General features: G+C 47.5%; 1 protein-coding gene, 1 long non-coding RNA gene and 1 pseudogene across 7 annotated transcripts in view; 2 read left to right on the top strand and 1 right to left on the bottom strand.

Annotated features, from left to right (window-relative positions):
- OSBP2 (oxysterol binding protein 2) overlaps positions 1-24,870 on the top strand; it is a 239,448-nt gene that overhangs the window by 209,630 nt on the left and 4,948 nt on the right. For 3 of the 6 annotated variants that reach the window (XM_007975431.3, XM_073006811.1, XM_038007603.2), the window contains 9 exons: positions 261-315; positions 489-635; positions 1,757-2,002; positions 4,197-4,317; positions 4,534-4,637; positions 4,709-4,804; positions 4,888-5,072; positions 17,558-17,790; positions 17,917-20,616. In XM_007975431.3, the coding sequence (XP_007973622.1) occupies positions 261-315; positions 489-635; positions 1,757-2,002; positions 4,197-4,317; positions 4,534-4,637; positions 4,709-4,804; positions 4,888-5,072; positions 17,558-17,790; positions 17,917-18,059 (1,330 nt within the window). In that variant the 3' untranslated portion in view covers positions 18,060-20,616. Of the gene's footprint in view, positions 1-260; positions 316-488; positions 636-1,756; positions 2,003-4,196; positions 4,318-4,533; positions 4,638-4,708; positions 4,805-4,887; positions 5,073-17,557; positions 17,791-17,913; positions 20,617-24,870 lie in introns of those variants that run through there. The other 3 variants (XM_007975430.3, XM_007975435.3, XM_073006810.1) reach the window with 2 other exon arrangements.
- LOC119627331 (uncharacterized) lies at positions 574-24,038 on the bottom strand. The gene is made up of 3 exons (XR_012089491.1): positions 23,128-24,038; positions 22,267-22,400; positions 574-685 (listed from the first exon to the last, which is right to left on the bottom strand). It is a non-coding gene; the product is annotated as an uncharacterized lncRNA (long non-coding RNA).
- Positions 6,234-16,868, top strand: LOC103223585 (eukaryotic translation initiation factor 4H pseudogene; annotated as a pseudogene).

Raw genomic sequence — 24,870 nt, 5'->3', positions numbered from 1 at the left:
AGTGGTTAAGGATTTGTGTATCTAAACATAGAAAAGGTATATTAAAAATATAGTATGATAGTCTTATGGGACCACTGTTATATACACTATCCGCCAATGAAATGTTGTTATGCGGTGTCTGTCTACACACAGAACACAGGGCAGTGACCAGGACATTTACTAGCAATGAAAACGATGCTGTCTAGAGAGAGGATGGGCCAGGTCCCAAGGAGGCCTCGGGATTCATCAGTAACTTGCCTCCTGCTTTGTGTTTCCTACAGAAAAGCTGAAGGTAGCACGGGGACAAGTTCTGTGGACTGGAGCTCAGCAGACAATGTAAGTGAGGGGGAGCACTGTAAGGGCCAGCAGGCAGGCCCATGCCCCAGTCCAGGAGCGCCACCCTGCCCTTCACCAGCAGTGTGCCAGTTCTCAGGGTGGAGGGCAGATACCTGGAAGCTGAGGGGGCGCTCTGGCCTCTGCTGACGGGGGTGTCCCCACTTCTGTGGCAGGTACTAGATGGTGCCTCGCTCGTGCCCAAGGGTTCGTCCAAAGTCAAGAGGCGAGTCCGCATCCCCAACAAGCCCAACTACAGCCTTAACCTCTGGAGCATCATGAAGAACTGCATCGGTCGGGAGCTCTCCAGGATCCCCATGCCGGTGGGTGGCTCGGGCAGGGCAGCCCTGGCAGGTCCTCTGGGGCTGCTTTCCTGTGCATGGATGAGAAGTAATGGCCTGTGTGAAATACACAGAGTCTTGGAGTGTCATTTTCTTAATGGCACCTGAGGAGCATGTAACTAATTATCTAATCGTGTACATAGGCATTCCCCAATCTTCCAAAGTACAGGGATCTTTGGGCTCTGACAGAAGGAGCCAGGGAGAAGCTCTGCATGGATCAGCAACCTGGGGAGCCCCAGAGCACCTCTGGATCTCACGGAGCCTTACCATGTCCCGGCTGTCCCTATCTGTAGATGGGGAGTGGCAGGATGGGGCTGTGTGTGGAGGGGTGGGCCCTCCTTCAGCTGGCAGCCATCCCTGGTGCCATCCCCAGGAAATGCAGACTCGGTGTGGTCACACAGTGGGCTGAGGGCAGAACTTGGATCTTCATGCCACCTGGCTACGGTGGCATCTCCACCAGGCCAGACGGTTCTGCTGTGTGACCCAGAACGAGTTCCTTCACATCTCTAGCCTCTGTGTCCACATCTGTGGAGTGGGGAGAATCACAACACCCCCTTCACAGTGTCCGGGAGGATGGAACAAGATAACACAAGGAAGCTGAGACTCATACCCGATGGCATCATGGTGGGGAGAGTGACCCTGCCCTATGTGACACTGAGACAGGGGCCCTGGGCCTAACCCATCCTGTGCCAGGTCCCATCACAGCTCAGAACATGGGGAAGACCCACTTCCTCCACCCACAGACTCATGTGCTCATTCACTCATTCTCTCACTGCTTCTTAAGATTCGGCACTGAAGATACAGCAGTGGGCCAGGCAGAACCCCTGGCCTTGGCGGGTGTCCATCCGAGCAGAGGAGAGTGACAGCAAACATGATAAAAGTGTGTAGGATGCAGCAGACCAGAAAGTGGGGAGGGCTGTGAAGAAAACAGGCAGGAGGGACCAGAGAGGTGATGGCTTGGGGGCCGCAGTGTTGGGACAGGGCCATCAGAGGAGCCTCACTGTGAAGATGCCGTCTGAGCGGGGATGTCCCTGAACATTTGAGAAAAGCAAGGGCACCATGCCAAGCCGGGGCTGGTGCCCAACCTGACTGCCCACCCACAGGTGAACTTCAACGAGCCCCTGTCCATGCTCCAGCGGCTGACAGAGGACCTGGAGTACCACCACCTGCTGGACAAGGCGGTGCACTGCACCAGCTCGGTGGAGCAGATGTGCCTGGTGGCTGCCTTCTCTGTGTCCTCCTACTCCACCACGGTGCACCGCATCGCCAAGCCCTTCAACCCCATGCTGGGGGAGACCTTTGAGCTGGACCGCCTCGATGACATGGGCCTGCGCTCCCTCTGTGAGCAGGTGAGCGGGCTAGGCTGGCACTGGGTGGTGCCCGCCCACACTCTGGCCAAGCTGTTCCTGCCAGGCCCAAGGTGACAAATGGGATGCAGCCTCTGACTCCCACTGCCCATACCCAAGGGGCCATCAAGCTGAGGTCCAGCCAGGAAGCACGGCCTCCCATGGCAGGGGCAGCACAGGGCCTCCTGGAGACGGTGAGAGGCATGAGAACACAGCATGGTGAGGACAGGGTCAGGCCTGGTTGCAGAGACGGGGAGGATAAGCTCCAGGCCAGGATGCTGTGGAGCAGAGGTGGAGGGGCATCTGTGGGCACTGCTGGGGAGGAGCATGGGGTCACCACAGAGCTGAAGGCAGCTGGCAGGAGGAGCCTGGGTGCAGTGGGATGGACTCTGCCCCAGCCAGTGACAGCAGCCTGTCCCCGCCACCCCTTCCCCAGGGAGACATGCCAAGACCCAGGCCCAGGAGCCTCAGTGGCAGCCCCATGCTGAACCTGGGCGTCCTGGTTGAAAACAAGGTGATTCCGTTGGTGCCAGCGTTGCCCTGGCTCCTGGCATGAGCGTGGGACGCTGGCCATTCAGATCCTGGTGCTAGTTGAAGAGGCTGCAGCTGCGGCAAGGCCCTGTTAGGAGGTGACTGCAGTGACCCACGCAGGGGTGCGGTGGTCAGACCTGGGTGAAGGGGGAGGCCAGAACACTGGCAGCTTTTGAAGGATGAGCCAGCTGGTTTGCCGATGCTTTGGATATGGGGGTGGGGGGCAGTCAGGGTGATCCCAGGTCCTTGGCCTGAACCCTGGAGTGAATGTATTTCTCCATTCAGCAGATGTTAGATGCCCTCGACATGCCAGGTGCTGCTCAGGCATGGAGGTTTCAGCTGGGAAGTGAACAGACACGGCTCCAGTTCTCATGGGGCTGGGAAAGCAGGGCGGATACTGTGGCTGCTTCCAGCTCTTTCGAGTGGTCAAGGAGCAGCTTTGCTGATGCAGAGAGAGTGAAGGGAGGAAAGGAAAGGAGGGTGGAGAAGCAGCAGCTGGAGGGGTGGTACACCTGGGGTGGGGCCTGCCTCCTGACCTGCCAGAGGACCCCTCTCCTGTGATGGAGGGAGTGGCCCACAGGGAGGCCCGGGGAGGTAGAGGTGGGAGTGGAGGGGACAGATACTGGATGCATTTTGAAGGAAGGGCGGGCAGGCAGGCTTTGCTCAGGGTTAGAGGAGGAGCATTAGGAGAGCCATAGAGGCTGCCGAGCGTTTGGTGTGAGTGGTTGGAAGGGCAGGATGCTGAAGTGTAGGTGAGGAGGAGGCAGAGTTTCCCACGGGCTCTTTGGGGAGGCATCAGCTGAGTTCAGGACCAGCTCACCATCTCCCAGGGTGGTTCGCAGCTGGGCCTGCACTCCTGGGGCATAGGAAGCAAGTGGGCACCTTTTTCAGAGACAGGAAGTTAGGCGAGGCAAACTAGGGGCAGCGGGAGCCCGGCTCCGTCCTGGTCGGGCTCTGCCTGACTGAGGGGAGGTGTTCAGGGGCAGCTGGAGGTCAGGGGCAGCTGGAGGCCAGGTGCAGGGCTAGGCTAGGGCTGCTGTCCTGGGGAGTGAGTAGACTTAGGAGAGGGAAGCCTGGGTCCCACGGCCAGAGGAGCATGGAATAAGGAAGAACAGACAAGGGAGGTTTGGTGGCACTGCCAGTGAGGCAGGGGAGGGCTGGGCCGGGGGCAGTTCATTGATGTGGATGCCTGCTCTGGAGCCAAGCTGGCCAGGGGCAGGGCCCAACTGCCCCTTGGCTAAAGTCACACTGCCAGTCTGGGCCCCCTTGGTATAACATGGCACAGCAGCCGCACCTGGCATGTGGGGAGGATTAGATGAGAAGTGGACATGGAACCCTCGGCACAGTGTGACGCCCTTTATCAGCCCTCAGTGCACCTGTCACAGGCACGTCTTTCAGGCATGAGGTCTGCCATCACCCCTATTTCACAGCCCAGGAGCCAGGCACTGAGAGGCTCAGGACAGCACCCGGATGCTTTTCTGCTCAAGGCAGTGCCTTCCTGGGGGCCTGCCTTGGGTCCATGGCCACCTGAGGAACAGCCAGGACTGCTCCTATGGCCACAGAGCTGTGCCTGCTGAGACAGCGCAAGCTGTCCCTCCCTGGCTGGGGGAGGTGGAACCTGGGCTCATGTCTGGCAGATGCTCACGTCCTATGGGTCTGGTCTCAGGTGAGCCACCACCCCCCCTCAGCTGCGCACTACGTGTTCTCCAAGCATGGCTGGAGCCTCTGGCAGGAGATCACCATCTCCAGCAAGTTCCGGGGAAAATACATCTCCATCATGCCGCTAGGTGAGCTGGGGCCCGGTGCCTTCCTGGGACAGAGACATTCTGCCTAAGAGGGAGGATTCTGGTGATGCAAAAGCCAGCTGGGGGCTTCCAAGGGAGGCCTCCCTGTAGGCCTGCCTCTCCAACCCCCAGCCTGGTTCTCAAGACACCAGGCCTAAGGGCAGACTGGCCAGAGCCCTGCATGGGGGGCGTGACCTCTGATCTGTCCCCCACCTCCAGGTGCCATCCACTTAGAATTCCAGGCCAGTGGGAACCACTACGTGTGGAGGAAGAGCACCTCAACTGTGCACAACATCATTGTGGGCAAGCTCTGGATCGACCAGGTCAGGGGGGCCCTTGGGGAGAGGGTGCATGGCCCAGGGGCTGGCCGCTGACCACTGCCCTCCTTCGCCAGTCAGGGGACATCGAGATTGTGAACCATAAGACCAATGACCGGTGCCAGCTGAAGTTCCTGCCCTACAGCTACTTCTCCAAAGAGGCAGCCCGGAAGGTAAGCAGGACCAGCCACCTCTGAGCACCCCAGGGGGCCCAGGGCAGAGTGTGCACCTATGCTGGTCCTGCCCATGTCCACAGGTGACAGGAGTGGTGAGTGACAGCCAGGGCAAGGCCCACTATGTGCTGTCCGGCTCGTGGGATGAACAAATGGAGTGTTCCAAGGTTGTGCATAGCAGTCCCAGCAGCCCCAGCTCTGACGGGAAGCAGAAGACAGTGTACCAGACCCTATCAGCCAAGCTGCTGTGGAAGAAGTACCCGCTGCCGTGAGTAGGGCTGGCAGGGGCCCCGCCACAGGCGTAGGACAGGGGTCAAAGGAAAGGGAAGGAGGACAGTGGACAGAAAGCAACTGACAGGCACAGGAGGTCGGGAGGGTTCAGTCCACACATGGGCAGAGAACAATATTATGCAGCCGACATCCCAGTGTGAAGGCAGATACCCAACAGTAAATAAATGTGAAACTATCAAACACTATGCACAGACTTTAAGTGAGGTGATAGGACAGAGCCCCTCCCTGTTCCTCCCTACAAGAAATAAAAAATATACTTGAAAATAACCATAGGAAATAGAAAACTATAAAATGTGGCATAGGAAAGTCCAAATAGAACAAATAGAAATTTGACAAAGAAAAAAAAAAAATAACTGAAATTAAGAACACTATGGAATGGTTTAGTAGCTAGAATCTATCACCTGAACACAGGTCAGAAGACGTGACAGAACTGAATTTAAAGAGACACAACCCAGAAAAGACAAGAAGCTACAGGGAGAAGACAAAGTGAGGTCCCTGGAGCAGGCTCCCTGGTCTCCACTGGGAGCTAGTTTGAGTGCAGAGTCTCCCGTCAGACCTCCTGCAATGGAATCTACATTTCTGTAAGCTTGCTCAGCAAGATTGAGAGCAGGGTTTGGCATACTTCTAGCAAGAGTCCCAAAAGGAAAGAGGGACTGTACCTGAAGATAAAATAACAAAGAACTTCCTGCACCTAAATCTATGCAGTGAAACTAAATCAGAGGAAACTATTAAGCAGCCAGATTTTAAAAAGACATCACTTTCCAAGGAGCTGTTCCCTTATCAACAGAAATGGGAGCTTGAAGACAGTCAAGCGATATCTTCCGTGAGCTGAAAGATGCACTGCCAGCCTAGAATTATACACCCAGGGGGACCATCTTTAAAGGATGAAGGTGAAATCAAGGCATTTTCAGGCAAACAAAAAGCTTAGTTTGGCACCAGCAGACCTGCATGAAAGGATATACCTCAGGTAGGAGGAAACTGACCCCAGAGGGAAGATCTGAGACATATGAATGAATAACAGATACGGTGCACCTACATAAATGCTGAACAAACAAGAATAATGTGGGGTATAACATTTTAGAATGCGGCTGCACAGTAAGAAGAGGAATGAAGGGAGGGAAACTGCTCAAAGGCCCCCATGCTGCCCTGGAAGAGGATCAAGATGCACATTCGCTTGACTGTATGAAGTATGTTTAATTGCTATTCCTAGGGTAACCACTAAAATAATCCATTTAGCTGGAATCCCAGAAGAAGAAGAAAAAAACAACGAAGAGGGAGATATAATGAAGATAAATTTCCCAGAGTAAAAGCAAAGGGATGAAAGACCCTGAAGTGTGCTCAAGACAAGATATAAAGAAAAATGTTCATCTAGATCATGCGATAGTCAAAATGAAGACCGAAGAAAAATATTCTAATAGCTTCCAGAGAGGAGCAAAAGATTTTAGTCAAGGATAAAGAATCAGACTGACATCAGATTTTTCAACAACCAACATTGGATTAGTATTTTCTAAGTTACAAAATTAGAAAGCAGAATTTTCTATTTAGTCAAAGTATCATTCACATATGGGGCCCTATCCTTTGGCATGCAGCCTCAGAAGTTTTACCACACGAAAACCCACAATGAAAACAGTATTGGGCCGGGTGCGGTGGCTCATGCCTGTAATCCCAACACTTTGGGAGGCCGAGGCAAGTGGATCACTTGAGGTTAGGAGTTCAAGACTACCCTGGCCAACATGGTAAAACCCCATCTCTACTACAAATACAAAAATTAGCCAGGCATGGTGGTGGGCACCTATAATCCCAGCTACTCGAGAGGCTGAGGCATGAGAATCACTTGAACCTGGGAGGCAGAAGTTGCAGTGAGCTGAGATCATGCCACTGCACTCTAGCCTGGGAGAAGAAAAAATAAATAAATAAACAAACACTGGACATAGTACTTAAAAGAGGGAATGGAGGGAGCAAGGATGTCACAACAGATGAATAAAGGGGTTTTGTTTGCTTTTTCATTGTTTTTTGTTTTGAGATAGAGTCTCATTCTGTCACCCAGGCTAGAGTGCAGTGGCATGATCTTGGCTCACTGCAACCTCTGTCTCCCAGGTTCAAGCAATTCTCCTGCCTCAGTCTCCCGAGTAGCTGAGAGTACAGGGGCATGCTGCTACGCCCGGCTAATTTTTGTATTTTTAGTAAAGATGAGGTTTTACTATGTTGGCCAGGCTGGTCTTGAACTCTCGACCTCAAGTGATCGGCACACCTCAGCCTCCCAAAGTGCTAGGACTACACCACACCCAGTCTAAAAGTTATTTTTAAAATAATTGCTAGGATCAAAGAAAAAGAGAAAATATGTCCATAATAATAAAGATTTAAAAGTTTAGATAATGTTAGCATGATGGAATTTGAGGAGAAGGGGAAGGACCTCAGGGATGTGAAGAAATGCTAAGTTCTTAATGGAAGGAAGAAACATAAGATTGTTAAAATAGTAAAAGAAAAGTAAAAAGTAGCACAAACAAAAATTACAAATTAACATGATAGCAATAGGCCCAACCATTATAATAAATATAAATAGATGAAACTTACCAGTTAAAAAGCAAACTACTGACAAACTGGATTTTTTTTTAAGAGACAGAGTCTCGCCCTATTACCCAGGCTGGTATCCAGTGGCACAATCATTGCTCACTGCAGCCTCAAACACCTAGGTTCAAGTGATCCTCCAACCTCACACTCCGGAATAGCTAGGACTACAGGCATGCATCACTATGCCTGGCTAATTTTTAAAAATTTTTTGTAAGGACAGGGTGTCACTATGTTGCTCTGTCTGATCTCAAACTCCTGGCCTCAAGTGATCCTCCAGCCTCAGCCTCTCAAAGTGCTGGGATTACAGGCACAAGCCACCATGCCCTGCCTAACTGGATGTGTTAAAATCCAGATACCTGGACCTTCTAAGAGATTCCCAAAATATAAAGGTATACAAAAGTTGAAAGTAAAAGACACATATCATGAAAATACTAACAAAAAGTTATAATAGCTATATTAATATCAGGTAAAATAGACTTTAGGACAAAAGCATTATTAAGGAAGGGAAAGTTGCTATAATAAAGGTTGAGTTCATCAAAAAGATATAATAGTTTTAAACATTATGCATATAATTAAATGCCTCAAAAATATACAAAGCACATATTGATACTTAAGGAAGAAACTGATAAATCCATCACCACAGTGGGAAATTGGGAGGTCAAATGGAAACAACTGAAAACAATCCAGCAAGTATATGGAGATTGAAACAATATAGGCTATACAGACTCATGGATGAAACTCTGAGAACGTATTTTTTTCTCAGGTATACATGGAATGTATGCAAAAATTGATTGTGTACTAAACCCTAATGGAAGCCTCACAGATTTACAGAGAGTAGCATACAGACCACAATCTAAAAGACAATTAAGATAGAAGTTACAAACAAACTGATCAAAAAATCCCAAATATTTGGGAAAAAAATTAAGTTGCTAAATAACAGGCAAAATAAATTAGAATGAAAAAATGCAAAATATGTAGAACTGAATGATATAAAAGATATTTGGCCGGGCGTGGTGACTCATGCCTGTAATCCCTGTACTTTGGGAAGCCGAGGTGGTTGGGAGTGGGGATCACTTGAGGTCAGGAGTTCAAGACCAGCCTGGCAAACGTAGTGAAACCCTGTTTCTACTAAAAATACAAAAATTAGCCAGGCATGGTGGCATGCGCTTATAATCCCAGCTGCTTAGGAGGCTGAGGTGGGAGAATCGCTTGAACCTGGGAGGCAAAGGTAGCAGTGAGCTGAGATCATGCCACTGTACTCTAGGCTGGGTGACAGAGTGAGACTCCATCTCGGGGAAAAAAAAAAAAAAGACAAAAGATATTTAAACTGGCTGGATGCAACAAAGGCCATGCTTCAAAGGAAATATATTGCCTTAAATCATTTAAATAATGTTGAGGCTTTCTCCTTTCTGAGTTTCAATTCTAATATTAGAGAAAGTTCAACATAGAAATCCAAAGAAAGAAGAAAAAATACTTTAAAAATAATAGCAAGAGCAAGAGCAAAAGCCTGTGCAACATAGTTAAGACCTCATCGCTACAAAAACAAAAAAAAATGTTTTTTCTTAATTAGACAGGCATGATGATACATGCCTGTAGTCCCAGATACTCAGGAGGACTGAGGTGGGAGGATCACTTGAGCCCATGAGGTCGAGGCTGCAGTGAGTTGTGAACACACCACTGCACTCCAGCCTGTGTGACAAAGCAAGACCCTGTCTCAAAAAATAATAATTTTTGGCCGGGTGCAGTGGCTCACGCCTGTAATCCCAGCACTTCAGGAGGCCGAGGCGGGCGGATCACCTGAGGTCAGGAGTTTGAGACCAGCCTGACCAACATGGAGAAACCCCGTCTCTACTAAAAATACAAAATTAGCTGGGCATGGTGACGCGTGCCTGTAATCCCAGCTACTCGGGAGGCTAAGGCAGGGGAATTACCTGAACCTGGGAGGCGGAGGTTGCAGTGAGCTGAGATCACGCTATTGCACTCCAGCCTGGGCAACAAGAGCAAAACTCTTGTCTCAAAAGAATAATAATAATAATAATAATAATAATAATAATAATAATAATTTTGGCTAGACATGGTGATTCATGCCTATAATCTCCTGTATTATTCCATTTCCACACTGCTCTAAAGATACCACCAGAGATTGGGTAATTTATAAGGGAGAAAAGGTTTAATTAACTCACAGTTCTGCCTGACTGGGGAGGCCTCAGTAAACTCAATCATGGCGTAAGGCGAAGGAGAAGCAAGTACCTTCTTCACAAGGCAGCAAGAAAAGAGCAGAGTAGAGGAAACGGCCACTTACAAAACCATCAGATCTAGTGAGAACTCACTATCAGAAGAATAGCATGAGGGAAACCACCCCCATGGTCCAATCACCTCCCACCAGGTCCCTCCCCTGACATGTGGGGATTATAATTTGAGATGAGATTTGGGTGGGAACACAGCCAAACCCTATCATCCCAGCACTTTGGAAGGCTGCGGTGGGAATATTGCTTGAGTTCAAGAATTTGAGACCAGCCTGGGCAATATGGCAAGATACCATCTTTATATTAATAATAATAAAAGCAGAAATCAATAAAGTCAAAAGTTGATTCTTTGAGGCACAAAAAAACTGTTAAAATAGAAAACTACTGACAAGACTGAGCAAGACAGAAATATTAATGAAAAAGGTTTAATGTGACATATAAAGTATAAAGACATAATTAAAACTTAGATCGGAGGGACAAATCTTAGAAAAATATAACAAGAACTAACTCCAGCTGGGCACAGTGGCTCATGCCTATAATCCCAGCACTTTGGAAAGCAAAGGCAGTTGGATCGCTTAAGCCCATGAGTTCAAGACCAACCTGGGCAACAGCAAGACCCTGTCTCTACAAAAAAAAATTTTTTTTTAATTAGCCATGTGTGGTGGTACACATCTGTAGTCCCAGCTACTCAGGAGGCTGAGGCAGGAGAGTTACTTGAGCCCAGGAGGTCGAGGCTGCAGTGAGCCATGACTGCTACTGCATACCAGCCTGGGTGACAAAGCAGACTCTGTCTCAAAAAAAAAAAAAAAAAAAAAAAAAAAAGGAAAAAGAACTGACTCTAGAAGAAATTAAAAACACGAATAGTCCTATAATAAAGTAACTGAAGCAATAGTTTAAAAATTACCATAAAGAAAACACAAGGCCCAGATAATTTTACAGGTTAATTCTCCCAATTTTTTCAGAAACATATTATTCCAATTTTATATAAAGTGTTCCAGATCATAGAAAAAGGAAATACTCACCTCTCCTATACTGTGAGGTCAGGATAACCCTCATACGGCCGGGCGCCGGTGGCTCACGCCTGTAATCCCTGCACTTTGGGAGGCCGAGGCAGGCAGATCACGAGGTCAGGAGATCGAGACCATCCTGGCTAACACGGTGAAACCCCGTCTCTACTAAAATACAAAAAATTAGCCGGGCACGGTGGCGGGCGCCTGTAGTCCCAGCTACTTGGGAGGCTGAGGCAGGAGAATGGCACGAACCCGGGAGCGGAGCTTGCAGTGAGCCGAGATGGTGCCACTGCACTCCAGCCTGGGCGACAGAGTGAAGACTCCGCCTCAAAAAAAAAAAAAAAAAAAAAAAAAAAAGGAAATACTCACCTCTCCTATACTGTGAGGTCAGGATAACCCTCATACCAAATTAGACTAAACTAGCAGTAGGAAAATAAAAGTTCTACCCTATTTCACTTATATTAATAAATACATAAGCAAAACTCCAAAATAAGATATCAGAAAATCCAATCCAACAGTATATAAAAAAGATAGCATTCTATAATCAGATCGAATCTATCCTGGGTATACAGAATGATTTTATATTAGAAAATGCATAGAGTAATCATATTAACAGATTTCAATAGATTCAGAAAAAGCATTTTAGGTGCCTAGATACAAGATTAATATACAAAAGCCAGTTGCACTTCAGCAAACAACTAGGAAAATGCAATTTAAGATAAGACACCAAGGCCGGGCGCAGTGGCTCATGCCTATAATCACAGCACTTTGGGAAGCCAAGGCAGGCAGATCACCTGAGCTCGGGAGTTTGAGACCAGCCTGACCAACATGGAGAAACCCCATCTCTACTAAAAATACAAAATTAGCCACGCGTGGTGGCACATGCCTGTAATCCCAGCTACTCCGGAGGCTGAGGTAGGACAATCACTCGAACCCAGGAGGCAAAGGTTGTGGTAAGCCAAGATCACACCATTGCACTCCAGCCTGGGCAACAAGAGCAAAACTCCATCTCAAAACAAAAAAGAAAAAAATACCAATTAACAGCATATAACATCAAGAACCTTGCAATAAATCTTATAATATATTCAAGACCTCTATAGAAAACATTATAAAGCTTTAATAAGAGATACCAAACAAGAGCTAAATAAATGGAGAAAGATATAATGTTCATGGATAGGAAGTATTGTAAAGATGTCATGATCTAAAAAATAGTAAATCAAACAAAACCCCAATAGGGACTTTCATGGAACTTGATATTAGAATTTTTAAACTTATATTGAGGAATAAAGGGCCAAGACATTTCTGAAGACCAAAGAGGACTTACCTCCTAGATACCAGGATTTTTATTTTGAAACTCCAGTGGAACAGAATAGTAAGCCCAGAAACAGACCCATGGATATATGTACCTCTGATATATGACAAAGGTGGCATATCAGATCTTGTGGGAACATGGAATGGCTCACCAAATGGATATGGGTAAAAATGATTATCCCTATGGAAAAAGATGCACTTAATCCCTCCCTCACATTATAAAGAAAATCAACTCCAAATAATGGCCTAACAATAATATTAAGTTTGACTTATTGTAAACAATGACTTAATAAGTTTAAAAGGATAAATATCTTTTAGACCCTAAAGAAATATTAAGACACAAGCATTCATATATTTGACCATATTAAAGTACTTTTGTTCATTGAGAACTTTACTCACTAAAAGGCAATTTAAAGAAAGTGAAAAGACGATGCATAAACAAACTTGGAGAAGGTAATCATAATACCTACCTACACTTGACAGAGGATTATTATCAAGAATACAGAGTATTTTATCACAGTTAAAAATAATAATTTTTAAAAGATCACATAAAGAACTTTTTTTTGAGACGGAGTCTCACTCTGTCACCCAGCCTGGAGTGCAGTGGTGTGATCTCAACTCACTGCAACCTCTGCCTCCCGGGTTCAAGCGATTCTCCTGCCTCAGCCTCCTGAGGAGCTGGGATTACAGGTGTGCACCACCATGCCTGACATTTTTGTATTTTTAGTAGAGATGGGGCTTTGCCATATTGGCCAGGCTGGTCTCAAATTCCTGACCTCAGGTGATCTGCCCACCTCTGCCTCCCAAAGTGCTGGGATTACAGGCAAGAGCCACTATGCCCAGCCCACATATAGAACTTCTAATCAACAAATAGTGTAAAAGTAATGGGAAAATGCACAAGAGTCATGAACAAGAATTTTGCAGAAAAAACATATATAGACAGTCACCATATAAAAACCATATATGTTGAAGAAGCCATAGATCTACAATATCTCTGATATATTGCTGCTGGCAACGTAAATTGGCACAACACGCGGGAAAACAGTTTGGCTTTACCTCCTAAAGATGAAAAATCCACCAGGCGTGATGGCTCACGCCTGTAATCCCAGCACTTTGGGAGGCCAAGGCAGGTGGAACACCTGAGGTTAGGAGTTCGAGACCAGCCTGGCCAACCTGGTGAAACCCTGTCTCTACTAAAAATATAAAAATTAGCCAGGCATAGTGGCACACTCCTGTAATCCACATGCTACTCCAAAGGCTGAGGCAGGAAAATTGCTTGAACCTGGGAGGTGGAGGTTGCAGTGATTCGAGATGGCGCCACTGCACTGCACTCCAGCCTGGATAACAACAGTGAAACCCCACCCCCCGCAAAAAAAGATGTACAATCACATAGTCATAACACAGTAATTCTACTTCTAAAAATATACTCAAGAGAAATTCTTGCAAATGTACAACAGGACTTATGCATAAGACTATGCATGAGACTATTCTAATAAAAACTTGGAAACAACACAAATTTATTGAATGAATAACTGTGGTACGTTCATATGAAGGAATATGTACAGTAGCTAAAACTAAACCCTAGTAACATGAAGCAATATAGGTAAATCTTAGCAATATAATAAGAAAAAAAAAAAAAGCAGAAGGTGCTGCAGCAGTACTGGTGGCTATGGTTCCCGTAGCCAGAAGGAGTTGCCCACAGAGCCCCCCATACAATATACATAGGAAATCTACCTTTTAATATGGTTCAGGGTGATATAGATGCTATCTTTAAGGATCTCAGCATAAGGAGTATACGGGTAGTCAGAGACAAAGACACAGATAAATTTAAAGGATTCTGCTATATAGAATTCAATGAATTCCTTAAGGAAGCTTTGACATACGATGGTGCACAGTTGGGCAATCGGTCACTTCATGTGGACACTGCAGAAGGCAGAAAACAAGATAAAGGTGGCTCTGGATTCAGAAAAGGTGGCCCAGATGACGAGGATTCAGGGATGACTTCTTAGGAGGCAGGGGAAGTAGTCACCCAGATGACTGGCCAACAGGCCCCGCAATGGGCACCCACGTCAGAGATGGTCCTCCCCTCCACGGATCCAACGTGGATTTCAAAGAACCGACAGAGGAGGGAAGAGCACAAAGACCATGACTCCAGCGTAAACCTTGAACGGTTGTGACGCCCCTCAATCAAGTAGCCAATCCCAACTCTGCTATCTTCGGGGGTGCCAGACCCAAAGCGGAATTCGTCCACAAGGAGCAAGAATGAGCCTGCGGTTGGGAGGGAATGGGACTTGGGGGGTTGGAGCAGGACCACAGCCTGGTGAGTCCCTGGGCCGTGTTCCTGCTGCTTCCACTTCCGCACCTGCCACTGGCCTCCCCACAGTGGAAACACAGCTTGTTGAGTGCATGCCAGCTGTTAACAAGTGGTTTTTAGTACATGGTGGGCTTTGCTGTATCTATGTAGTGCCTGTTTGTGTGTTTTTTTCTTTCTACCACTGCTTCCCCATTTTCCTTCTGTCCTTTTCCTCCCAGCTCCTTGTTTTCCTAGCAGCACATCGGAGGATCGGAGGTGGCTGTGTGGGGGAGTCATTTGGGCTGCAGTGCCGCATCATTTTTCTCCTTGGCTTCCTCTTTTTACCTTAGACACTGGCCCGACTCCAGGCATTTCCTTTCATTTCTTCAGTGTTTCTCTTCTGACCTGCATGTTGAGTTCTGTATTGCGTTGGCTTCTAACAAAAACCAGAAGTCACTGACAGACTGAACTGCAGTATAGTATTCAGCTGTGATGGACACAGAGAATTGGAGGCACCTTGTTTTCACAACTAGGATAAAAATAGCTGTTAATCCTTGCAAGGTCCTTTCCATTTCTATTGAGAGGGAACCCTGGCTCCATGACCCCTTCCCAAAGTGGACTGTCCAAAGGGATAGGCTCACATGAGAAACAGCGAACCTGAAAGTGGAGACTGTGGAATAGTGGTAGGGAGTCCATGGAGAAGATACAGTGAATGTTCGTATGCATTCACGTGTTTTTGTTCCTGCTCTTTTGAGGTTGTGTCCCAGCTAGTTCACTCCTTTCACCAGACATGGTCCAGGTTCCCCTCTCTGGCCAGCTGCAGCGAATGGCCAGACGGTTTCTTTTCTGCTGGGCCGAGGCACTTTGGGGGTTGGGGGTAGTGCTGGCACTGCACTTCGTTGACTGCAGTGCTGACACAGCGTTTCCCCAAATCCCTGTTGCCTGTGTGTTTGTGTTTATCTGTTCCTAATATAGACAACATAACGAGATACTGTGCTTCCCACCTTCCCTTCAATTCATAGCCAAAATGGTTCTAGAATCTGGTACTTTACTCATTTCCTTTGATAAATGAAATTGTACTATGCAGAGCTGTCAGGAAACTTCAGATAACCGTATAGGACTTTAGCTGTCTAGGTCTGTGGCTGCATCTTGGGGATATACTTGATTGTTCCCATGTGCAGGGTTCAGCACTTACCTGGGAGTGGTAGGGGATAGGCTTTTGAGCTTGAATGCCTATGTGTGAACAGATTAAAAATGCTTCAGTACCCAAATCCCAGTCTTCCCTTTGGGGAACAGTTGGGGGGTGGCTGGCAGCAAGGGCCTAGGAAAGAGACCCTTGCTGGGTGATGGCAGGGTGGGGTGGGGCACCCAGCGGAGTGTGCTTAGTAATTGATCACTGGCTGTCATCCTTGGCTTCTTCTACTGTGTCTTTGTTACAAGTCCTCAGCAATCCACAGAACTAACTCTCTCCTTCCTTCTACCTGTCAGCTTCTCTGCTTCTGAGATAAGAACCATTTCTGTAACACCAATACTTAAGAAAGACATGCATTATGTGGTGTAATCAAGCCTGATGCTTTCAGATCATCTACTTACATCTTCAATGTGGATAAGATAAAGAAACAAAACAAATGCATCTAAACTTCTGGGCAATCCAGTTGATTTTTAAATGTAAGAATGGAATTCCAAACACAACACATTCAGCTATATGACAGAAAGTAAATCTATGGATATGGTATTTTGTGAAGGATCTTTTTAACAAAAGAAACCCTTATGTAATTTACACACACACACATTAGGAAAGATGGACTACAACCCAAGTAGAGAAAATATAAACAAGGCCTGCTAGACAGTTACACAACCTTGCACTCAACAACTGTGGCAAATGCGTCCTCTTCAATCACATGGAACGTGTGCAAAAACTGCCCATATACTGGGCCATAAAGCAAATTTCAAAGGACTGAAATTATGCCAAGTATATTGTCTGACTCCAAGGCAATTATGCTAGAAAAAAATGACTAGAAAAATCCCCATATAGGCTGGGCGTGGTCGCTCATGCCTACAATCCCAACACTTTGGGAGGCCAAGATGGGCAGACCAATTGAGGTCAGGGGTTCAAGACCAGCCAACATGGCCAACATGACAAAACCCCATCTCTACTAAAAATACAATAAAATTAGCTGGATGTGGTGGTATGCCCTGAAATCCCAGCTACTCAGGAGGCTAAGGCCAGAGAGTTGATTGAACCCAGGAGGCGGAGGCGGAGGTTGCGGTAAGCGGAGATCAGGCCACTTCACTCCAGCCTTGGCCACAAAGTGAGACCCGTCTTTTTTTTTTTTTTTTTTTTTTTTTTTTTTTTTTGAAATGGAGTCTCGAACTGTCGCCCAGGCTGGAGTGCAATGGTGTGATCTCGGCTCACCGCAACCTCTGCCTCCCAGGGTTCAAGCAATTCTCCCGCCTCAGCCTCCTGAATAGATTACCTGGGATTACAGGTGCCTGCCACCATGCCTGGCTAATTTTTAGTAGAAACGGGGTTTCACTCTGTTGGCCAGGCTGGTCTTGAACTTCTGACCTCGTGATCCACGGGCCTCAGCCTCACAAAGCGCTGGGATTACAGGCGTGAGACACCGCGCCAGGTGGAGACCCTGTCTTTAAACAATAAAAATAAAAAGGCCAGGCACTGCAGCCTGGGCAATAAGAGTGAAACTGTCTCAAAGAAGAAGAAGAAGAAAAAAAAAACATAATAGAAAAGAAGAAAAGCCAGGAAAGACTAAGCTAGACAATTCCCAGATAAGTCTAATGTGGCAAAACGGCGGCAGGTTAGCCATGTGAACATGGGAGGTGTGGGGAGCAGAAAGCAGTTGTTTGCAGCCACTGGGTTCCGCCGGGTGGGCTCACTGGGGTGGGCCCAAGGCCAGAGGGAGTCCTGGAGGCCGGGAGCTGGAGGGTGGGGAGACACCGCCAGGCAGGGGAGCGCGGCCTTGCAGGTGTGGTCCCGCTCACACCTCCGCCACCGCCACTGCCACCGCCACAGGGAGAACGCGGAGAACATGTACTACTTCTCAGAGCTGGCCCTGACCCTTAATGAGCACGAGGAGGGCGTAGCGCCCACCGACAGCCGCCTGCGGCCCGACCAGCGGCTGATGGAGAAGGGCTGCTGGGACGAGGCCAATACCGAGAAGCAGCGGCTGGAAGAGAAGCAGCGCCTGTCGCGGCGCCGGCGGCTGGAGGCCTGCGGGCCCGGCAGCAGCTGCAGCTCGGAGGAAGGTGAGGCCGGACGGGAAGGGCGCCCCGCACGGGAGGAAAGGGGTGCCCGGGTGGGGGTCCCGCGGGGACGGATTCCGGGGTGCATGCCACCTGCCGACCCACCAGCCCACTGTGCCTGCCCAGCAGAGAAGGAGGCGGATGCCTACACGCCACTGTGGTTTGAGAAGAGGCTGGACCCGCTGACCGGGGAGATGGCCTGTGTGTACAAGGGCGGCTACTGGGAGGCCAAGGAGAAGCAAGACTGGCACATGTGCCCCAACATCTTCTGAGTGCCACCCTTGCAGCAAATACAGGCGCCTGCACAGCCCGGCCCACCTGTTCATTAATGCACTCAATTTAGTACTGAATGGTCTTTCTCCCAGCCCATTCCCAGCCCTTCCTGTTTCCTTTCCTACTTTTTTTTTTTCCCACACTTTCTTGGGACTCCCACCTTGGAAGGAGGAAGGGCTGACCTGGGTTCTCTTCAGCCCCCAGGTGCGCCGGGTCACCCGTGCCCCTTCATTATGGACCTGGGCCCTACTGGAACCCCTGCCCCAGTTACCACAACTCAGGCCGGCTGGCCCGGGCCACGGGCTGCGCAAATCACCAGCCCCCAACCCAGGGAGGAACTGGCCCCTCCTAGGGAGCCTCTTCGACTTTTTTAGAAAAATGATCTCCATTTCTTTCCAGCCATGATGTTTAGTAAATATTTTTAGTACCGCAGTTAGCAGACAGCTTTCCAAGTGTGCTTTCTTGCCACAAAAGTGTCCTGGCAAGAGCCCCTTATTTTTAAGACATCAGGAAGCCAGACCCCTTTTGAGTTGGGATAATTTTGTAGCTCAACATATCAAGTCCTCGATGGTATCTGAGCTGCCCACACCCCCACCTGCCAGGGCCCCACAGAACCCAAAACAGAAGGGGGCTGCCCCAGCCCAGCAGAGCACAGAGAGTTTCTCGAGCTCCCACCCACAGATGCGGGAGGGGGTACTGATGGCATCCCCCATATGGATTTGAGGGCAGCAGTCCCTGGCCTCGCCCTAGCCAGCCCAGGTGGCTCCCTAGCCCCAAGAGGCCAGGAAGGGCTGGAAGGCAGGGCCTGCAGGTGCTCCCCGCCCTGAGACCCAGGCCCCAAATCAGCAATAATGAACAAACCCTTGGCCCAGCCTGGGCTGGTGACCCAGGCACCAGAGACCTTGCATCCCTCCTCATCCTAGGAGGCCCCTAGGGGTGCCCCATCTCAGTGCCCCCTGAACTCTTTATTTGCCTAATTTATATATAGAGAGATATATAAATATATATAAAATAGCTATTTTGCTTAAATTTCTACAGTATGTAAAAGTGAAAAAATGATGAAGACGGGCGCACCTGTCTGAGTTTGGCCCTCATGTCAGCTGTGCCCTTCCCTCTCCTCATGCCCCCTTCCAGCGGCTTCTGCCAACCATGGGGGGCTGGACCACCATGGTCACTGACCCAGCCCCTCAAAATCTCACACTCCAATCCTTTCCATTTCAGTTTAGTCCTAAAAGTTCATCACAGGGTTTTTCTTTCTACTCCAGGACTGGTTTTGTTTTTATATATACATAAAAAAAAAAAGTGAAAACACCAATGTGTGAAATGCCTTACGATGCCCACTGGAGAGGTGGGGTGGGGTAGGGCAGGATGGCCCCACTGGGGCTCCCACAGAGCTGTGGAATGTACCTCTCCCCAACACTGTTTTGTTAGCAAGCACCTTTTGACCAGTAATAAAAAACCTTGGCTTTGGAGTTTTCCATTGCCCTGTCCCTCAGTCTCTCTGTGTCTGGGTGGAGGGGGCTAACGTAGAAGGACAGGTGACAGCCTACAAGGTGGCATGGGGATAGAGCATGGGGTGAAACAGCAGGGGGGTTGGGGAAGAGAGGAGGTAGGAGACCCAGGAAACTGCCCAAAGGGCTGGGGAGAGAGTTGCAGCTCTGTCAAAGGCTGCCCTGATGCTGTGGTCACAGGGCTGACCTGGACCTAGCTCTGCCCTTTGGAAGGGCAGTGTTTTGGAAGGGCAGTGTTTTAGCCAGGTGGAGACCACCAGCATCCCCCTCCCGTGTTTCAGTTCCTGGAGCTGTCTAATGGGAGGCCTTCAGGGGGAAGGCCAGCCCTGGTGAGTTCCGTGTCACTTGACAGCAGCAGCCTGGGTTGCACTTCCAGGTGAGGGATGGGTGGAGCAGGGCACCCCAGGGTCATCAGGGCCAGTGCTCTCACCATCTGCCTCCACACCCTAGCCCTGTGGGATCTGGGGCTGGCCCTGCACAGCTCCTTCCCTGGCTAGGCTTCCCCATCTGTGGGGTGGTGGCCACTAGCAGGGGGTCCCTGCTGAGGAGCTGGTGGGGCAGGTCTCACTGGAATAGAAGTGAGATGGAACCTCAGGATGCACCTGACCCAGAAGGCAAGGGAGGGGACAAAGGCCAGTCTACTGAGGCAAAGAGAGGGTTCTGAAGAGCTTGAACAGGAAGTGACATCAGGGCAATGTTTTAGAAAGACTACTCTGACCAGCAGGACACAAGATCAACCTACACTCAGTGGTCCCACATACCCTAGCCATCGCTGAGTAGAAAATATAATAGAAAAAAATATCTACAACATAGGCCATCTGATAAAAATACACAAAACCTGTAAAAGACCTTTATGGATATGACAAAGAGGACCTTAGTTAAGAGGGGAAATGCATCTTCATAGATAGGTTCACATTCAGTTATGTTAGTCCCAAACCTACAAATTCAACATGATCCCTATCAAAATCCTACCAATAGTTCAAAAGCTTGACAAGTTGTGAAATTTATGAGAAAGTGATTGTAAAAAAAAAAAAAAAAGCGAAAAGGGGCCAGGTGCAGTGGCTCACACCTGTAATTCCAGCACTTTAGAAGGCAGATCACTTGAGGCCAGGAGTTGGAGACCAGCCTGGCCAGCATGGCAAAACCCCATCTCTACTAAAAATACAAAAATTAGCCGGGGGTGGTGGTACACACCTGTAATCCCAGCTAGTTGGGAGGCTGAGGCAGAGAATTGCTTGAACCTGAGAGGCAGAGGCTGCAGTGAGCTGAGATCGTGCCACTGTACTCCAGCAAGAACTTGGGGGATGATGACAGGACCATGTGGGCTTGACCTGCAGATGCCCAAACAAGCCGGAAGCCTACTGGGGACACACAGCTTCCTTTTTCTCCACTGCGCTCTGATCACCACCTGGCTGCCATATAGTGTATTTGTTGATGGTCTGCCTCCCTACCCCAATGGACTGTGAGCTTCATGAGAAAAGGAATCTGGTCTTACACATTGTAGCATCCCACTGCCTGGCACATGGTAAGTGCTCAATGAATAGCTGTCAAAAGAATCAACACCAGGCCAGGAAGACCAGCTAAAGCAAACACTCAGTAGGACAACACCTGAGCAGTGGGGGGCGTGACTGCAGTACCATGTTGGGAGGAGGCTCAGAAATGGAACTGGGGAAGAGCCAAGCCCAGGGACCCAGGAAACTCCTGCCTCCCCCAAACTCTGGAGTCCAAATTGCTGCTCCTGACAGACTGTGGGGTAGGAGTCAGATTCTGTAAGTGGGGAAGAGAAGGCCTGAGGTTCCCTCATCTCCAGGGACATGGCTCAGCATGAGGGGAGCTGGGAGGAGAGGACAATGGAGAGATACATTTCAAAGTGGAACACAGAACAGGACCAGAGACAAACTCAATGCTATTTAACTTACTGTTTTTATGAAGCTAGCCAGCATACATAACTTCAGCAACAAAGCCTGATAAAGACAGTGTGAAAATAAAGGGAATATATAGTTCAGTCTCATGGAAGAAAAGAATTTTCATAAATCCAAACAAGGGAATAGCAAATAGAATCTAGCCACATAGAAAAGACTGAATCTCAGGTTGGTAAGGCCATGCCCAAATTAGGTTTACTGCAGAAATGCAAGAATGGCTCAGTGTTGTGAAGCTTTCCATGGTAAATAATTCATTACATCAGCCAAAGGACTTCTCCTTCTGGCCATATGGTAAACTAGGTTCCTGGAAAATATTCCTTTGTGGAAAACTAGACAGGTTGGATAAAATTCTTAAAAGTTGGCCGGGCCTGTAATCCCAGCACTTTGGGAGGCCGAGACGGGTGGATCACAAGGTCAGGAGATCGAGACCATCCTGGCTAGCATGGTGAAACCCCGTCTCTACTAAAAAAAATACAAAAAACTAGCCGGGCGCCGTGGCGGGCGCCTGTAGTCCCAGCTACTCGGGAGGCTGAGGCAGGAGAATGGCGTGAACCCGGGAGGCGGAGCTTCCAGTGAGCTGAGATCCGGCCACTGCACTCCAGCCTGGGCGACAGAGCGAGACTCCGTCTCAAAAAAAAAAAAAAAAAAAAAACTTAAGCTCAACAAATCCTAATTATGGTAAATAAAAAGAAATCCACAGCTAAATACAATATAGTAAAACTGCAAGATTACTAAGACAACAAAACCTTACAAGCAGATTTTTTTTAAATTACCTTCAAAGAGCATCAATTAGGCTGGGTGCAGTGGCTCACACCTGTCATACCAGCAGCTTGGGAGGCTGAGGCAGAAGGATTGCTTGAGACCAGCAGCTGGAGACCATCGTGGGAAAATAGAAGAGACCCCATCTCTACAAAAAATAAAAATAAAAACTAAATTAGGCATAGTGGCATGTGTCTGTAGTCCTAGCGACCCAGGAGATTAAGGCTAGAGGATTGCTTGAGCCCAAGAATTTGAGGCTGCAATGAGCTATGACCACACCACTGCACTCCAGCCTGAGCAACAGAGATCCCAAAAATTCATCTCCAAAGGAAGGCCAATTAGACCGAGAACAGATTAGACTGAGAGTTAGCCTCCAAAGGAAGTCAGAAGACAAGTATTACCTCCAAAATAGAGAAGAAAATGTTAGTATTCTCCTCAGTCAAAATTTTCCACAGGCCACGTGTGGTGGTTTATGCCTATAATCCCAACACTTGGGGAGGCCAAGGTGGAATGATCACTTGAGGTCAGGAATTTGAGACCAGCCTGGGCAATACAGCGAGACTCCATCTCTACAAAAATAAAATAATTAACCAGGCATGGTAGTGTGTACCTATAGTCCCAGCTACTTGGGAGGCTGAGGAGGGAGGATAACTTGAGCCTAGAAGTTCAAGACTACAGTGAGCTACACAATCATCCTGTCTCTGTCTCTCTGTCCCTCCCTCTCTCTCTCTCTCATATATATATATATACACACATATATGTGTGTGTGTGTATAACTAAATTTAACATACTAAACAGTATATTATTTTTTAAAAATATATATGTAGTGTCATGTGGAGTGAGACTATGATGAGTTAAGATTATATAAAACTTACCAGGTAATCACAGAAGGAAGAGCAATACTAAATTACTTCCAAAGCAGTAGAAGAAACACATTGAATGCAGGGAGGAATAGCTCAGTAAATCTAAAGAAGGCAAGAGAGGAGAGGAAAAAAGAATGTAGAATAAAAATCACAAATAAGAGAATTCATCAATAATACCTCAGTAATTACATAAAATTAAGTAATCTAAATGCTTCAAGGAAAAAATATGGACTAAAAATAAAATCCAGCTATATGCTATTTACAAGAATACACCTAAAACATACATATACAAACTAAACAGACTTAAAGGCAAAAAATATTACTAGACGTCAACTACTAGAATTTTTGAAGTCACTTTGTAGTGATAGAAGGTAAAACTCATAAATTTCTAAAACTCTTATGCACCTAATAACATCTCAAAATGTATAAAGTAAAATGGATAAAGAGAAAGATAAATCCTCTATGATAATGGAAGACTGTAATGTATTTCTCCCAGTAATGAGAGCTCAAACAAATTATGTTAATTACTACATAATTAACACACATGATGTCATGGACACATACAGGGAATTACATGTGACTGCAGAGTACATATTTTTGAAATGCACACAGAACTTTTATGACTATTAACCACATATTTGATCCAGTCATAAAGCCAAAGCAAATTTCAAAGGACTGATATACAGACCACATTCTCAGACTTGCATGAAGACAGTTCAAAATCAATGACAAAAACAAAACTGGGAGAAAAAACAGACTAGAACATTAAGAAACATACTTTGAAATAACTCATAGGTCAATGAAGAAGACAACAGAAATCAGAAAATACAGTTAAACAAAAATACTACATATCAAAATGTACAGAATACAGGTAAAGCAGTACCTTGAGGAAAATTTACAGCATTTAAGGCTCATGTAAAAGACTAAAAGATTTTTTTTTTTTTTTTTTTTTTTTTTTTTGAGACGGAGTCTTGCTCTGTAGCCCGGGCTGGACTGCAGTGGCCGGATCTCAGCTCACTGCAAGCTCCGCCTCCCGGGTTTACGCCATTCTCCTGCCTCAGCCTCCGGAGTAGCTGGGACTACAGGCGCCCGCCACCTCGCCTGGCTAGTTTTTTGTATTTTTTTAGTAGAGACGGGGTTTCACCGTGTTTGCCAGGATGGTCTCGGCCTCCCAAAGTGCTGGGATTACAGGCTTGAGCCACCGTGCCCGGCCGACTAAAAGATTTTTAAACATCCAATTTGAGTCAGAAAATGAACATTAGAATAAACTCAAGAAAAGGACAAGAATGAAAATAAAGATTAGATATTCATTAAATAGGAAAATAATAAAAAGAATGAAGAAAGCTGAGGTTGGGCCGAGCACGGTGGCTCATCCCTGTAATCACAGCACTTTGGGAGGCCAAGGCAGGCAGATCATGGGGTCAGAAGATCAAGACCATCCTGGCTAACATGGTGAAACCCCATCTCTACTAAAAATACAAAAAAAAAAATTAGCCGGGCGTGGTGGTGGGCGCCTATAGTCCCAGTTACTCGGGAGGCTGAGGCAGGAGAATGGGGTGAACCCGGGAGGCCGAGCTTGCGGTGAGCCAAGATTGCACCACTGCACTCCAGCCTGGGCGACAGAGCAAGACTCCGTCTCAAAAAAAAAAAAAAAAAAAAAGACTTATAAAGACTTATAACCATTTCTTTTTAAAAATCAGTTAAAAGTAGTTCTAACAGGCCGGGTACAGTGACTCATGCCTGTAATCCCAGCAC

Source organism: Chlorocebus sabaeus, chromosome 19, assembly GCF_047675955.1.
Source record: "Chlorocebus sabaeus isolate Y175 chromosome 19, mChlSab1.0.hap1, whole genome shotgun sequence".
Classification (NCBI taxonomy): domain Eukaryota; kingdom Metazoa; phylum Chordata; class Mammalia; order Primates; family Cercopithecidae; genus Chlorocebus; species Chlorocebus sabaeus.
Note: the sequence above shows the minus strand (reverse complement) of the source record. Positions and strands in the feature narration are given on the sequence as shown.